General features: G+C 43.0%; 2 protein-coding genes across 3 annotated transcripts in view; one reads left to right on the forward strand and one right to left on the reverse strand.

The window, feature by feature from the left end:
* LOC141085373 (basal cell adhesion molecule-like) overlaps positions 1–8881 on the forward strand; it is a 36852-nt gene extending 27971 nt beyond the window's left edge. Inside the window, exons 4-8 of the mRNA XM_073570670.1 lie at positions 3531–3673; positions 3964–4129; positions 4702–4846; positions 6984–7086; positions 7401–8881. Coding sequence (XP_073426771.1) covers positions 3531–3673; positions 3964–4129; positions 4702–4846; positions 6984–7074 — 545 coding nt within the window. The 3' untranslated portion in view covers positions 7075–7086; positions 7401–8881. The remainder of the gene's footprint in view (positions 1–3530; positions 3674–3963; positions 4130–4701; positions 4847–6983; positions 7087–7400) is intronic.
* Positions 8882–10714: 1833 nt separating this feature from the next.
* CADM4 (cell adhesion molecule 4) overlaps positions 10715–15816 on the reverse strand; it is a 338959-nt gene continuing 333857 nt past the window's right edge. For both annotated transcript variants that reach the window (XM_073570668.1, XM_073570669.1), the window contains exon 9: positions 10715–15653. In XM_073570668.1, coding sequence (XP_073426769.1) covers positions 15544–15653 — 110 coding nt within the window. In that variant the 3' untranslated portion in view covers positions 10715–15543. The remainder of the gene's footprint in view (positions 15654–15816) is intronic.

Here is a 15816-nt window from a genome sequence, read left to right on the forward strand (position 1 = left end):
GTTGCTCAGTTAAATTTTAATAAATTTTAAACATAAAAGTGTGGGTCAATTATTATTCAACCCCTAGGTTTAATATTTTGTGGAATAACCCTTGTTTGCAATTACAGCTAATAATTGTCTTTTATAAGACCTGATCAGGCCGGCACAGGTCTCTGGAGTTATCTTGGCCCACTCCTCCATGCAGATCTTCTCCAAGTTATCTAGGTTCTTTGGGTGTCTCATGTGGACTTTAATCTTGAGCTCCTTCCACAAGTTTTCAATTGGGTTAAGGTCAGGAGACTGACTAGGCCACTCCAACACCTTGATTTTTTCCCTCTTGAACCAGGCCTTGGTTTTCTTGGCTGTGTGCTTTGGGTCGTTGTCTTGTTGGAAGATGAAATGACGACCCATCTTAAGATCCTTGATGGAGGAGCGGAGGTTCTTGGCCAAAATCTCCAGGTAGGCCGTGCTATCCATCTTCCCATGGATGCGGACCAGATGGCCAGGCCCCTTGGCTGAGAAACAGCCCCACAGCATGATGCTGCCACCACCATGCTTGACTGTAGGGATGGTATTCTTGGGGTCGTATGCAGTGCCATCCAGTCTCCAAACGTCACGTGTGTGGTTGGCACCAAAGATCTCGATCTTGGTCTCATATGACCAGAGAACCTTGAACCAGTCTGTCTCAGAGTCCTCCAAGTGATCATGAGCAAACTGTAGACGAGCCTTGACATGACTCTTTGAAAGTAAAGGTACCTTACGGGCTCGTCTGGAACGGAGACCATTGCGGTGGAGTACGTTACTTATGGTATTGACTGAAACCAATGTCCCCACTGCCATGAGATCTTCCCGGAGCTCCTTCCTTGTTGTTTTTGGGTTAGCCTTGACTCTTCGGACAAGCCTGGCCTCGGCACGGGAGGAAACTTTCAAAGGCTGTCCAGGCCGTGGAAGGCTAACAGTAGTTCCATAAGCCTTCCACTTCCGGATGATGCTCCCAACAGTGGAGACAGGTAGGCCCAACTCCTTGGAAAGGGTTTTGTACCCCTTGCCAGCCTTGTGACCCTCCACGATCTTGTCTCTGATGGCCTTGGAATGCTCCTTTGTCTTTCCCATGTTGACCATGTATGAGTGCTGTTCACAAGTTTGGGGAGGGTCTTAAATAGTCAGAAAAGGCTGGAAAAAGAGATAATTAATCCAAACATGTGAAGCTCATTGTTCTTTGTGCCTGAAATACTTCTTAATACTTTAGGGGAACCAAACAGAATTCTGGTGGTTTGAGGGGTTGAATAGTAAATGACCCTCTGAATAAACTTTTCACAATTTAAAAAAAAATTAAACAAAGAAATAACATTCGTTTTTGCTGCAGTGCATTTCACACTTCCAGGCTGATCTACAGTCCAAATGTCACAATGCCAAGTTAATTCCGAATGTGTAAACCTGCTAAATCTGCAGGGGGTTGAATACTACTTGTAGGCACTGTATAATAGATGCGCCTTTTTTGGGGTGGCTGCATTCTGTTATTTTTAGGCTGGGGGGCTAATATCCATGTCTTTCATTGTCAGTACTGCGGTCTGAGCAGTACTGACTTGCACCCATTGTGCCCAATTGTCAGTTTAATTATGCATTTCCAGGAGGAATAATGGAGGAACAGAACAAGGCAATTCCAAGAAAATGGATCATTTTCGGGCTATGCCAATTGTAATTTACTTTTTCTCATTATGGACAAGGCGATGGGCTCTCTTTACGCCACGTTGTTACTGATCTCATATATTACTGCCCTCGGGGGTGAATGTTATTATCAGCCGAGACAGCGCAGATAAGCGGAGTCGGCGGCGTCCCTCTTGTGTATCTGCCAGGGCAGATTTTCAGCTGCTTGTGAATACCTGGGAGGGCCGAACATCACAGACGACATCTTTCATCTAAAGGGCACAGGAAAGCCCAAAAAACGTGATCCACACAACAATACGGCAAATGAAAGCAGCGGGAGGCAAAGAGAAATATCAGTTGGTTATCACAAAATGTCAGCAAACCCCACAATGAAGCGCAGGAAATACATCAAATATGGAAATGGAGCCACCAGTAGAACCTGCTCCGGACTGTAAAGTACTCCATGGCAGACCACTCCAAGTCTGTGCGGTTATTCAAATCCATTTTGGTCCCCCCGACTTCAGGGTTCGGGTGCCCACTGTAGTTCCACCCCTCTTATCCTTTTGGCTTGGACGGGTTCTGCATTTCGGCTGCACTCGCTTGAATTAGACAAAACTGCACTAGGAAGTGTACATGCCTTACATGACTCCCACTAAGTAATAGATGACAACATAGTAGGTAGCCACATTTAGTTTTATCTTAGCCCAGTATAAGCGAATTTGTTCGGGTCCCCGCCTATTTGACAAGCTATAGTGCTTACCGAATAAACTACAGCAAGAACCTGGATACATGGAGAGCGCCGGCTGATCGGCACCGCAGCTGTGTCACAGCACATGCATGGAGAGCCCAACACACAGGCTCTCCATGCATGTGTCTTGAGCTTCACCCAGCCGCCACGCATGCAGCTGCGGCGCAGATCAGTCGGCGTGCTCCATGTATCCGGGATCTCGCAGTAGCTTATTTGGTAGGCGCTATAGCTTGCCAAATAGGCGGGGACCCGAACAAATTCACTCAACTCTAGTAGTGAGCTCCCTCTCGGGGTGGCTGTATAAAGTCTGTATGTAGTGAGCTCATTCTAGTGGTTTCTGTATAAATTTGTATGTAGTGAACGCCCACTAATAGTGGCTGTATAACATCTGTATGTAGTGAGCTCCCTCTAGTGTTGGCTTTATAAGTCTGTATGTAGTGAGCTCCCCCTAGTGGTGGTTCTATAAATCTGTATGTAGTGAGCTCCTCCTAGTGGTGGTTCTATAAATCTGTATGTAGTGAGCTCCCTCTAGTGTTGGCTTTATAAGTCTATATGTAGTGAGCTCCTCCTAGTGGTGGTTCTATAAATCTGTATGTAGTGAGCTCCCCCTAGTGGTGGCTGTATAAGTCTGTATGTAGTGAGCTCCCCCTAGTGGTGGCTGTATAAGTCTGTACGTAGTGAGCTCCCCCTAGTGGTGGCTGTATAACATCTGCATGTAGTGAGCTCCCCCTAGTGGTGGCTGTATAACATCTGCATGTAGTGAGTTCCCACTGATGGTGGCTGTAAATCTGTATGCGTTTATCTCCCTTCTATGGGTTCCTGTAAAACATCTGTATGTACTGAGCTCCCCCTAGTGGTGGTTGCCTGCAGACACAATTTTATCATTTAAAGCAGACATTTAGAGTTTCAATTTTTTTTGTAACATGAAAGAATGTTATGAAAAATGATAATCACTCTCTTTTAACCATTTTTTACTGTGCGACATACACCCATGTGTGAAGGTAGTACTAACCTTTTAACCCATAAGGTAAAAGCTGCAAATGCCAAAAATGTAATAATCGATCAAAAGATTACGTGTGTCCCTAAATGAACACAGCAGGTCCAGCAGCATAAGTGGACACATAATTACAGCAACTGTTTGTCCGTTCTCCGCCAGATTTGCAGAATGTCTACCTGCGGAATGTTCACTCCTGGTACGGCAATGTGCCCAATGTCATGTGGGTGGAGGAAGGCTCCACGGTGGAAGTTAAATGCTCGGCCTCCGCATCACAGGAGCCCATGTACGAGTGGAGCCAAGAGGTGAGTGAGGGGTGTAGTGATGGCTGCTGATATAGGAATCATTGTGCAGGTGATGGCAGAAAGTCATTTACTGTTAGACCAGAAGTGCCGATGCAGCTGTAAGCACCGGTCAGTAGAAAACCCCTATTCTTCCAAATCCTCCTCAGTCAGATGTCTAGTTCTGCATTTTGACATCCAATATGTTTGGCATCATCTTAATCCTGGTCAATGCTGTTGAGCCTTAAAGGGACACTGTTCTAATTCGCAATAGTGATCCATATATATCTCTATATACTTTGTTCTCTCTACAGGACAGTGACTGGATTTTGCCTTCCGATACCCTCATCCTCAAAAATGTACAGGAAGAGTCCGAAGGGCAGTACATCTGCCAGGCGCGCCACCCGAATAGGAGCAGCCTGGTGAAGACTCAGTCCTTCGAGCTGCGGGTGATGAAGAAGAGTGCGGAACCAGTTCGAGGTAAAGGATCCAAAACTGATTCATGCCAGATTAGCAGGTGACCAAGGGCTTTGGCGCCAACGCGATTTGGGTGCATCACCTGTCTGTATGGACGCTGCCAGTGGCTGGAGAGACACAGAGAAGTGGGATACAGGCATGCACTGGGATTTGTATCCAGTAATCCAGCACATTGTGAATGTCTGGTATGCCATATTATTGGAATTTCCCTAAATTATAATGATTGCAAACTATTAATTACTCCCGAGATCATTCATTTGGTCCCAAAACTGCATAGAAAACTTAAGACGCTTGTTCGTCAGGTGAGATGATCTTTTGGCCTTAACAAAGCATCATCGTTCTCAGCAGCGCACCAAAAAGTGCTGCAGAGAACAGTGGCAGCATAAGCGAAATGATTGCACTAAACAATCGGTAATAGATCAATGTGACGGGGTATTAAGAACAAGTAGCGCATCGACTGTCACTTAGTGCTGCCGATTGTAAACAAACCTTTTGGCTGCCAGGAGTGTTTACCGGGAGATTGTCAGTATGTGACTGGTTAATTAGGCTTTTTCTTTAATCTGTTCTCATCTCAGATGATATGGTATTTGGCCTGAATACTGGTGACATCCTCATGTATACTGCCATCCCAGGGTTCATGCTCATCATCCTGTTGTTCACATTCTTCACTATCCTGATCCGTTACCGCAACCGTCAGATGAAGAAACCACAGATCAGTCTGTAAGTGATTACTGTTCACTGGAGATGAGCGAACGATCCTTAGTTACACCCTGTATTATACCCCAGAGTTGCACTCACTATTCTGCTGGTGCAGTCACTGTGTACATACATTACAGATCCTGCGTTACATCCTGTAATATACTCCAGAGCTGCACTCACTATTCTGCTGGTGCAGTCACTGTGTGCATACATTACATTACTGATCCTGAGTTACATCCTGTATTATACTCCAGAGCTGCACTCACTATTCTGCTGGTGCAGTCACTGTGTACATACATTACATTACTGATCCTGTACTGATCCGGAGTTACATCCTGTATTATACTCCAGAGCTGCACTCACTATTCTGCTGGTGCAGGCACTGTGTACATACATTACTGATCCTGAGTTACATCCTGTATTATACCCCAGAGCTGCACTCACTATTCGGCTGGTGCAGTCACTGTGTACATACATAAGTCAGGATCAGTAATGTATGTACACAGTGACTGCACCAGCAGAATAGTGAGTGCAGCTCTGGGGTATAATACAGGATGTAACTCAGGATCAGTAACATCCTGTATTATACCCCAGAGCTGCACTCACTATTCTGCTGGTGCAGTCACTGTGTACATACATTACATTACTGATCCTGTACTGATCCGGAGTTACATCCTGTATTATACTCCAGAGCTGCACTCACTATTCTGCTGGTGCAGGCACTGTGTACATACATTACTGATCCTGAGTTACATCCTGTATTATACCCCAGAGCTGCACTCACTATTCTGCTGGTGCAGTCACTGTGTACATACATAACTCAGGATCAGTAATGTATGTACACAGTGACTGCACCAGCAGAATAGTGAGTGCAGCTCTGGGGTATAATACAGGATGTAACTCAGGATCAGTAACATCCTGTATTATACCCCAGAGCTGCACTCACTATTCTGCTGGTGCAGTCACTGTGTACATACATTACATTACTGATCCTGTACTGATCCGGAGTTACATCCTGTATTATACTCCAGAGCTGCACTCACTATTCTGCTGGTGCAGTCACTGTGTACATACATTACATTACTGATCCTGTACTGATCCGGAGTTACATCCTATATTATACTCCAGAGCTGCACTCACTATTCTGCTGGTGCAGTCACTGTGTACATACATTACTGATCCTGAGTTACATCCTGTATTATACCCCAGAGCTGCACTCACTATTCTGCTGGTGCAGTCACTGTGTACATACATTACATTACTGATCCTGAGTTACATCCTGTATTATACTCCAGAGCTGCACTCACTATTCTGCTGGTGCAGTCACTGTGTACATACATTACATTACTGATCCTGTACTGATCCGGAGTTACATCCTGTATTATACTCCAGAGCTGCACTCACTATTCTGCTGGTGCAGTCACTGTGTACATACATTACATTACTGATCCTGTACTGATCCGGAGTTACATCCTATATTATACTCCAGAGCTGCACTCACTATTCTGCTGGTGCAGTCACTGTGTACATACATTACTGATCCTGAGTTACATCCTGTATTATACCCCAGAGCTGCACTCACTATTCTGCTGGTGCAGTCACTGTGTGCATACATTACATTACTGATCCTGAGTTACATCCTGTATTATACCCCAGAGCTGCACTCACTATTCTGCTGGTGCAGTCACTGTGTACATACATTACAACACTGATCCTGCACTGATCCTGAGTTCCATCCTGTATTATACTCCAGTGCTGCACTCACTATTCTGCTGGTGCAGTCACTGTGTACATACATTACATTACTGATCCGGAGTTACATCCTGTATTATACCCCAGAGCTGCACTCACTACTCTGCTGGTGCAGTCACTGTGAACATACATTACTGATCCTGAGTTCCATCCTTTATTATACTCCAGAGCTGCACTCACTATTCTGCTGAAAACACTAGAGCAGGGTTCCCCAAATCCAGTCCTCAAGGCCCACCAACAGATGTTTTCAGGATTTCCTTTGTATTGCACAGGTAATGCAATTATCACCTGGGCAATACTAAGGAAATCCTGGAAACATGACCTGTTGGCGGGCCTTGAGGACTGAAGTTGGGGAACCCTGCACTAAAGCATTTACCGGTAACTGAATGTTCCCTTCATGTTGCAGGGTGGATGATGAGAAGCGGGCCCCCATATATAAAGGCAGCCTCCAGTCTGTGTGCAGTACCACCTCGGACACACAGCCCCTGGTCATGTGATTGGCGCAGCAGGTTGGTATCTGCCTGGTGTGAACAGAGCTTTGTGTTCCTACGTCCTAGAGATATGATGGACGTTTAGCTCCTTTCACTTCTGTCGAGTGGGGAAAATAATGTAGTCTTTAAATACGTCCATGTAATACATCTATTACGGGGGTCCTACTTTAATTCCCAACATAACTAGAGATGGTGTAATTAGGACCCGGGTATACAGGGGGCAATGTTTGTGTACTTACATCCCACAGTTCCAGAATTGGTCTGATTTCCTTCAGTATTTATGTCCGGCGTTCCCATGTAAATCCTCCTCTAACCGTCTTCCCTTTCTGCAGCCAGGACACGCCGTCTTCTCCTCTTCAGCCGGACAGCGCCCCATCTCCCCCACATCCATACGAAGCGCTCGGCTTTCTTTGTGCCTTTTATTTTCAATATCGGTGGAGGGAACTTCGAGGGATACTAAGGAGTGGATTTTATTTTTTTAATTTTTCTTGCGGTTCCGTCAAATTACAAATCAGGGCAAAAATAATGTGATGTTTCTGCCGCATGGGTGAATTACCGCTAATCAATGTCCGTTTATTGCACCAGTGATTACTTGCACATGGCTTCTTCTGCATCACCTACCGCCTGGCGACTACCAAAGAGTTAAGACTGTTTTTCTTATTGCAAGGCGTTCGCACCTTACACTCCTGTCTATGTTTAGGACAATTGGACCCATTCCCTTTAACAGCGGGTGATGAATCCCATTCGTGCCAGTTACTCTATCCCTCTAAGGGTAACATTACATAAAGGAGGTGGCATATATCCATAGAGCTCTGACTGCCACAGTGGAGAGTTTAGGATACCTTAAACCTGTGCTTTAGCCCCACCCCTGCTTTACACAGCAGCCAATCAAATCAGGCTAACCTGCAGTGGAAATTATGGAGGAGAAGGACAAATGTAATATATTCCTGGGCCAATGAGCTTGGCAGCTTCTTAGAACATAGTAACAAAAAAAAGGCTAGGGATACAATTTAGCAGTCTCTTACTGGAGGACTCTGAGCCGACCCGTTATATAAATGCACAATTCCAGGCCTTTTTGGTACACAGGGTGGAGGAGGGTTCTCCTTATAATATCCAACGCAGTATCTAGAGAGTGTATTTCACTCTGGAGGACCAGCCTTATACACACCTTAAAGGATTTACCGTGTAATACTTCACTTCTCCTGCGGGGGAGCTGCAGAGAAAGTGAACACTTGTTGCTAGACTTTTCCACCAATCACAGCTGATCGTTCTTGATAGAAGGGAACCCAACAGATAAAGCAGCATCCAAAGAAGACATTCCCTTTAAAGTCTACAAAGTCTGTAGTAATTTATGGCGAGCACAAAAAGAAGTGTGTAAAAGTTATGGAATTAACATCAGTTTTGTAGAGTTTTAAGAATAACAAACAAATGCCGCAGGTCATATAGTTTTTGTAAAGAGGGCAAAGTTGAGCAATAGGGGGAGCGTGATCAAAAGTTACCAAAAAGTTGGGCAAGAAGATTTAAGTCAGAAATCTGGCAAGAACTTTTGATACATCGAGACCAGAAAATGGAGGAGGCCCAAGGATAAATGATATATGTTTGGGCATTCTGGGAGTTGTAGTCCCGCAACAGCTGGAAGCCTCACTGAGTGTGTGTGCATGTATTGTGGGACTACAGGGTGGTCAGGACACCTCCCCGGCGCGCGCCGCTATTCTATCGATTTAGTCTTCAGGCTGTATCTTCTTACCTCGTCTACGGATCAATGTCTCATACGAGTGCAACAGTTTCCTAATAAAATCCTTAACAATTGGAATTTGAAGGCTTCTGTTTTTATTTTTTTTGTTATTTTGTTCTACAAAAAAAGGCCCAGAGGCAGGTAAGCAACACAGTCGGCTCTGCTACGCCTGTAATACAAAACTTTAAAAAAGGAAGTTTTCCAAAGAATAGCACAAAAAAATAAAAAAAAGAAGAGTTCCACATGTTCTAAGATCTCTGCTACCTGTCAGCGACTGAAAAAGTAGAAACTAAGTGTACAGATACTGTGCCATGAAAAAAGTCACAGGACGAGGCCCAGAGGCCCCCGAAACAGTCCCCCCCCTGCTCGAATCCAACAGTATATAAGGAGTGGCGCCTGTTTTGCAATTGGTAGATTTAGGATATCCGACAGCAAACTACTCTGCTTATGTAACCCGGCTGGGGCCACATACCCGGGGGCTGAGCTATGTCATGGGTGCGGCCAAATTCCACAAGCAGAGGATTCACACTCTCCTTACATGAAATCAGCCTTAGGATATTTGCGCAGTCTTTTTTTTTCTGAAATTACAGATCACAAACTCCATTTTTTGAGTTTCAAGATGGATTTGGAGAGTTCCTGCTGTGTTTCCGCTTTAAAAAAAAAAAAAACGATATGGTTTTTCAAGGCGTTTTTGGAGCAAAATTGCTGAGTTAGCTGAGCTTTTGGATTGGAAACTCGTTTTTAGGAGGAATTTTGAGACTTGGAGATGGATTTAGAGAGCTTCCACTTAGTCTCTGCTCCAAAAACTTCTTGAAAAACTCAATGTGTACAGTTTTTTTTAAAGCTGAAACTCTGTAAATCGCCAACGTCCTCAAAAACTGAGTTTCCAATCCAAAACAACAGCAAAAAGGCTCAGTCTTTTTTTTTCAGAACATCTTAAAACTCCTCAAGAAACTCAATTTCCGCTCAAAAAAACTTTAAAAACCCTGTGCACATTGAGTTTTTTGGAGCAGAAACTCTCCAAATCTCAAAACTCCTTAAAAAAAAAGAAAAAGTTTCTGATCCAAAATCGCAGCAAAATTTGCCATAGTGTTTAGATTTGGGGAGTTTCCACTCAGTTTCAGAATAACAGAATTTCACTATATTACTGGGGTAGAAGGAAGTGTATCTGATAGTCCAGCAACAATCTTTTTAAAAGGTTTGTTCAAGATTAGAAACAGCGCCACAACTGTCCAAAGGTTATGCCTGGTATTGCAGTTTTGCACCACTAAAGGTGTATTTCCCATCTCTAAAATCCTATCCCAATATGTAGTAGACTAATAATAATATTAGCAAATACCTTCAATTAGAAATGTAGTATAGTTTTTCTGATTAACTATGTCGCTTACCTCATGTGCAGGCATTGCAGTAGCTTAAGTATCCATGACTACGATCACTCATTCTGCCAGTTCTTACATAGATACCTAAGCTACTGCAATACCCTGCACATGGGGTAAATGATAGAAATGTTGTATAGCTCTCCTGATTAGCTATGTCACTTACCCCATGGGCATTACAATACCTTTGGTATCCATGGTTATGACCAGTAAGAACTGTCATTATATCAGTGTTCGCAATCATGGATATCTAAGCTACCGCAATGCCCTGCACGTGTGGTAAGTGACATAGCTAATCAGGACAACTATACTCTATTTTTAATTGGAGGTATTTGCTATTATTATTACTACACCTACTACATAATGGGATAAGATTATGTTGCTGTTTTAGAAAATCTTCACTGTTTTCTTCCAACCACAATTTTCCTTTTTCCAAAAAAAAATATAAAATTTCACATTTCTAAAATTTTTATACCTTCTGTAACCAACATTTCACCCAGTATCTAAAATGAAAAAAAGCAGGAACACAAGGAAATAACTAAACATGAACTTTATTTTTTTTATTTATTTTTTTACGATTTTGTTATTAGTTTTTTTTAATCTGTCCGCTTCTTAATCAGTTGTTTTTTTTTTCTATATATTTTTTTGTTCCTTTTTTTTTTGGTACATTGTGTACAAAATCGGTGCTCCGGACAGTCTGTAAGATGACAGGAGGATGATGGAGGGGATCAAAAAAAAAAAAGTGGTGGAGAGAGGAAAGAGGGGTAAATCCAAGGGGAAAAAGAAAGAAACAAAAGTACACAAAGCCCCTCCCCAGCTTAACTATTAATTCCCCACCCCCACACACGTAATGGGGCGGGAACAACATCCCCCTCTGCCTCTCTCCCTCCACGACCAAACCAGAACCCACAATTTCGAAACGACGAAGCAGCTTTTTGGGGTTAGGACCCTCTCTGGCTGTCATGTGATGGGCCAGAGGTGGGAGAAGGGGAACCTTTTACCCTCTGCGCTGCTGTGGCCGCTCGATCTGTGGAACAGGACATTGTGCTGTTAAAAGTATATGGCTTTTAGGCCGGTTATTGGACAAGCAATTAGCCCTTTTGCTGAACGAGTGTTTTTTTTTTTTGGGGGGGTGGGGGGGTGTCTCTACCGACAGCAAAAGAGTTAAAGCGATAGGTTAAAAAATCAAAAGATGGCACGGTACAAGTCGAGTGGGTGAGTGTTCTCTTTTTTTCGTGTAATGGCGGCACCCTCTGTCCCCCACCTCCAGAATCATCTATAGTTTTATTTACATATATATATTTATATATTAATTTCCCCTAGGTTCATGGCTTTTTTTTTTTAAAGGTTTTACAGTTAACGAGAAACAACAAGAAGAGACAGTGGGGTCGAATAAAAATTGAAAAAAATCAAACTTTTTTTTAAAGAAAAAAATAACACAGCACAAAGAAAAATAAAAAAAAAACATCCCCCCCTCCCGCCCATGAAAAAAAAAAGAAGACAATATACACAGCCCAGTACAAAGCAGTTCATTGGCTCCCAACCGTCTCATAAATATCAGGAATTCTACAGGTGTGGGAAAAGACGTATCCCTGCTTTATCATCCCAACCCCCGATAAGGAGGAGCTCCACCTACTTGACTCGATCAGATCACGATCCAACCAATGGAAGTCGTACATAGGGGGGAGTCCATAGCTAAAGTCAATGTGGCACCCCACGTCATCCCACCATGTTACACCCCCCCCCATCCCGGACTGTTCTAGTAGAAAAAAAGGGGGTAGCACCCCCTTTTAGAAAAGAGGGATGGGCCTCTCATACGCACATGTCCTTGATCCATCTCTATATATTATTTAAATACTGGATTTCTATTTTTAATAACGTTTTACACTTTAATGGAAAGAAAAAAAATTATGGACATTCAAATATTTTTTTCCCCATTTATATCGAAAGTCGTATGCCGAGAAAGTCATCCGCTTACCCTTAGCTCATGCTCACACAAAACTGAATTTATCTGCTTCTAACTGCTTAGCTGTGGCACCTGAGCTCCCATAATACAATGCAGTATTCTTAAAGGGTTTTTTCTCGTCTTCATAAAATTGGTATAGTCGGATAGTGCTAGTCAATTCAAGTAATTTTGCACTTTATTGTGTATTAAAATTTTCAACCGTTCTTGAGATATTAACAATTTGTTTCTTTTGTTTACAGCTCGTTGTCTTGGAGACCGACCACTGCTAGACTGCAGAATATGTGCAGAGCTTATAATCTCTTTTCTACTGAGTTTGTAAGCACTGTTTGAAGCTGGCCAGGATTGCTGGAATGCGTTGTAACATGCTAATCCTGGCCAGCATCACTGCAATGCTTACAAACTAGACAGAAGCGGTGGTCGGTCGCCTAGGCAATGAGCTCTTAGCAAAAGAAAAATGTTACTATCTCAAGAACTGTTGCAAATTATATTAAGCAGTAAATTGCAAAAGTGCTTGTTTTTTAGTAGCACTATCCGATACTACCCATCTCTGAAAATATAAAACTCTTTAAGGTCACTTTGGATGTGAATAGAGAGGAAAACTGAACTGAAAATGGATACGAAACAAAGTCTATCATAATAAATCTACTTTGGTAACCATCTTCCATCTAGGTCGATAGTAAAGATGGTTATTGTAATGCATTCCCCTCTCGATACAAACAATGCAATACCAAAACTATGCAGCCCCACCCATGAAAAAAAAATCATGGTAACTGTGTATATATTCCCACTAAATATTACAGGAAAGGTGCACTTCCTTTTTTCGCTCTAGTTTCAAAGAGGTTGACCAGAGTTTAAAAATGGTGACTACTATATTTAACTCATTACTTTATATCCATATGTACATGTCATACCACTAGTTCCCACAAGGGAGGATCTATGTTATTAATGCGTTACCTTTCTTGGTCTTGGCATTTCATGTTTATGGTCATGTAATCTGACAGTATCCTTTATACAGATTTACGCTATATCTTTGCCAGGGGAACATCGTTGCATGAATGCGTTTATGGGATATTTTCCCTCTTTATATATTTAATCACTCCTATTTCCTGGAGTACCTTGGTGACGTAATTGGCCGCATTTGCCATTTGTATGCCATAATTGTTGGTTTTCCCTCCCACCCTGTTTAATTCCTGGTCTATATTTTACCTATTTATATTAATAAAGTATTTTCTTTTAATGGACATTTATGACTGTTGTGCCTTCCTTCTTGTTTATTTTGTTTGAAAAGGGGGTGTTCTCATCCCTTCCCTGTGGGTGTGTTCTTGAGGACCACACCTCCTTAGGAAAAAAAGACTAGATTTACATACAGGAAAGAGGAGGGCATATCTCAGGAACGGTGAGGCGCAGAAGCAAAAGAAAAACGGCGCCAGATTCAGGAGAACAGCAGCATTTATACTGGGTAAAAAAAATTGTATGTTTATAGAAAGTGACAGTTCCCCTTTAAGTTAATGTTGAATAATTCAGTTTGACACATTCTCTAGTCACAGCAAAAGCTGCAATCAGAATAATGTTGTAGTTGCTCTGTTTAGTGTAATAGAGGAGTGAATAAACACAGCTATACTATCACCATCTATGAGGCAGATCAGCAGTGGATAAGGGCAGTCAGGTCTCCGAGGCTCTGATGAGGTTAATAGTCTTCTCTCTGCACTCACCTCCCCAAAAATCCCATGAAATAACCCAAGCTTTTAATAAAACAATCCAGGCCGCCCCGGCTTGTGCTCCAGATAACCATCTCTTCTGTATAAAGCTTTCAGAGATGATCACAGACTCCATAATCACAGGGCAGGGAGGGTAAATGGCTTGTCTGTATCCACCATAGCTACTGCCGGCTCCTACATTGTACTGTCGATGTTTTTTTGGGTAAACCATTTCCCAGAAAATCTTCTCTGCTTTACCCTAATTGGATATTATAAGGGGTTAGCTCAGAAAACATTTTGTGTTTTCCTAGAAACAGTGCCTTTTTTGACCACAGGTTGTGTTTGGTATTGCAGCCTTCTCCATTTAATTCAGTAAGGATGAGCTGCAATGCTACATACGACCTACCGACAAAGGGGGGTGCTGTTTCTACGACCTTTTTTCAATGACCCCCCCGATAAGCCCTTAAATAGGTAACAATAGGAGTCGATCCTAATAATGCCTTTCAGGACCCTGGGTGACCAATGAGCATCAATAAAATAACACGAGTCTACAGAAAAGTTAAATTCAAGCATCAAAAATAAAATTGGGCAGCTTTGGGAATCCCATTTATTAAAAAAAATGCCCTACCGTTTTGTGTATACAACTCCTATGCAGACCCAGGTGGACAAGCAACAAAACTGTAGTTCATGCATTGCTTAACCCCTAGACTACGTGGTGACAACCAAACCCCGCGAGACATGGGTCAACATAGGAGCTGCATACCCAAAACGATTGGATGTCGTACATGATGTACGCTTCCCCATTGCCTAATCAGAAAACAAAAGGATCTAAACTTTTTTTTTTTTTTTTTAAAAGGTATTTGGAATTGCACTCCAGCTAAATTTTTGGGGTGTTAGACTGGGTTTATATGGGGACCGGAGCAGCTGTAATATAATGGAACATCTTCCTTTGCCGCCATCCCCGTGGCAGGCCTGGCCCGGTGGCCACGAGTGGCGAGTACATCTATGCCTCATTCAGTTCCTCGAATTACTCCTGAGCCTTTAAACCTGTGACTTATAACATTCCCCCCACCCACACCGGAGGCGCTCCCCTCCTAGCCGAGATGTGCTGATTTCTGCCTAATTACGGTGATTAGACCATCGTCACGCTTCTAATACCGAGTCTGCGCCGGCACAAATCAGCCAACGCGCGTCGTGCTTCCATGCTGCCCCGTCTCCACCATTCCAGGCAACAGACTCGAAAATTCATAACTGTCAGGGAGGTTGGGAGATTTTGGAGATGGGTCAAGGTATGTGCATATGAACATGCGGTCCTCCTTCGGGCCCCTCTTTTTTTTAATTTTTTTTTTTTTTTTTTAAACCTTTCCTATCCGTACTTTTTTGTACATAACCCCAACAACATTAAAAAAAAATACTTGTCGTTCTTCCCGTTTTAGAGACCGTCGCAGGGTTTGGTCTTGCATACATCAAGGTCAGTCCTCTAAATATTCAATGACCCCTACCCTCCCCTGCCCCCATAGTTGTAAGGCGTTCAGCATCATCTAACATGGCTGATCCCCTGGCAACTTTCTCCTTCTATGACGCCTCTATCTGTTCCCACTAGTCCGCGGCCCACCCAATAGGTAAGATACAATAAAAAAAAAATTCAGGTTATTAATACTGTGTTGGGATTTTTTTTTTCATCTGTGTCTTTTTTTTTTTTTAAATAAAAAACTCCTCCTTCCTCTTATGGTTTTCTCCTCCGTTTAGAAACGCTTCTCGGGCTTCTCCGTGCTCGTCTAGTCCGCTGGCTTCGTGAGTCAGGTATGAGCCTAAGAAAGAGCCATAAGCTGAAGTTAGGATGGGGCGAAAGGCTGATGTGATACTTATAGGCAGATGTCTAGGGGCATGCGGAAGACGGGGCACCAGTCATGATCAATAGCTCAAGGCAACATGGATGTAAATGTGACCGCTGTCATGATCTGTCTGGGATCT

The sequence above is a fragment of the Dendrobates tinctorius genome, unplaced genomic scaffold, assembly GCF_039654945.1.
Source record: "Dendrobates tinctorius isolate UK_male_01 unplaced genomic scaffold, ASM3965494v1 ptg000028l, whole genome shotgun sequence".
Lineage (NCBI taxonomy): Eukaryota > Metazoa > Chordata > Amphibia > Anura > Dendrobatidae > Dendrobates > Dendrobates tinctorius.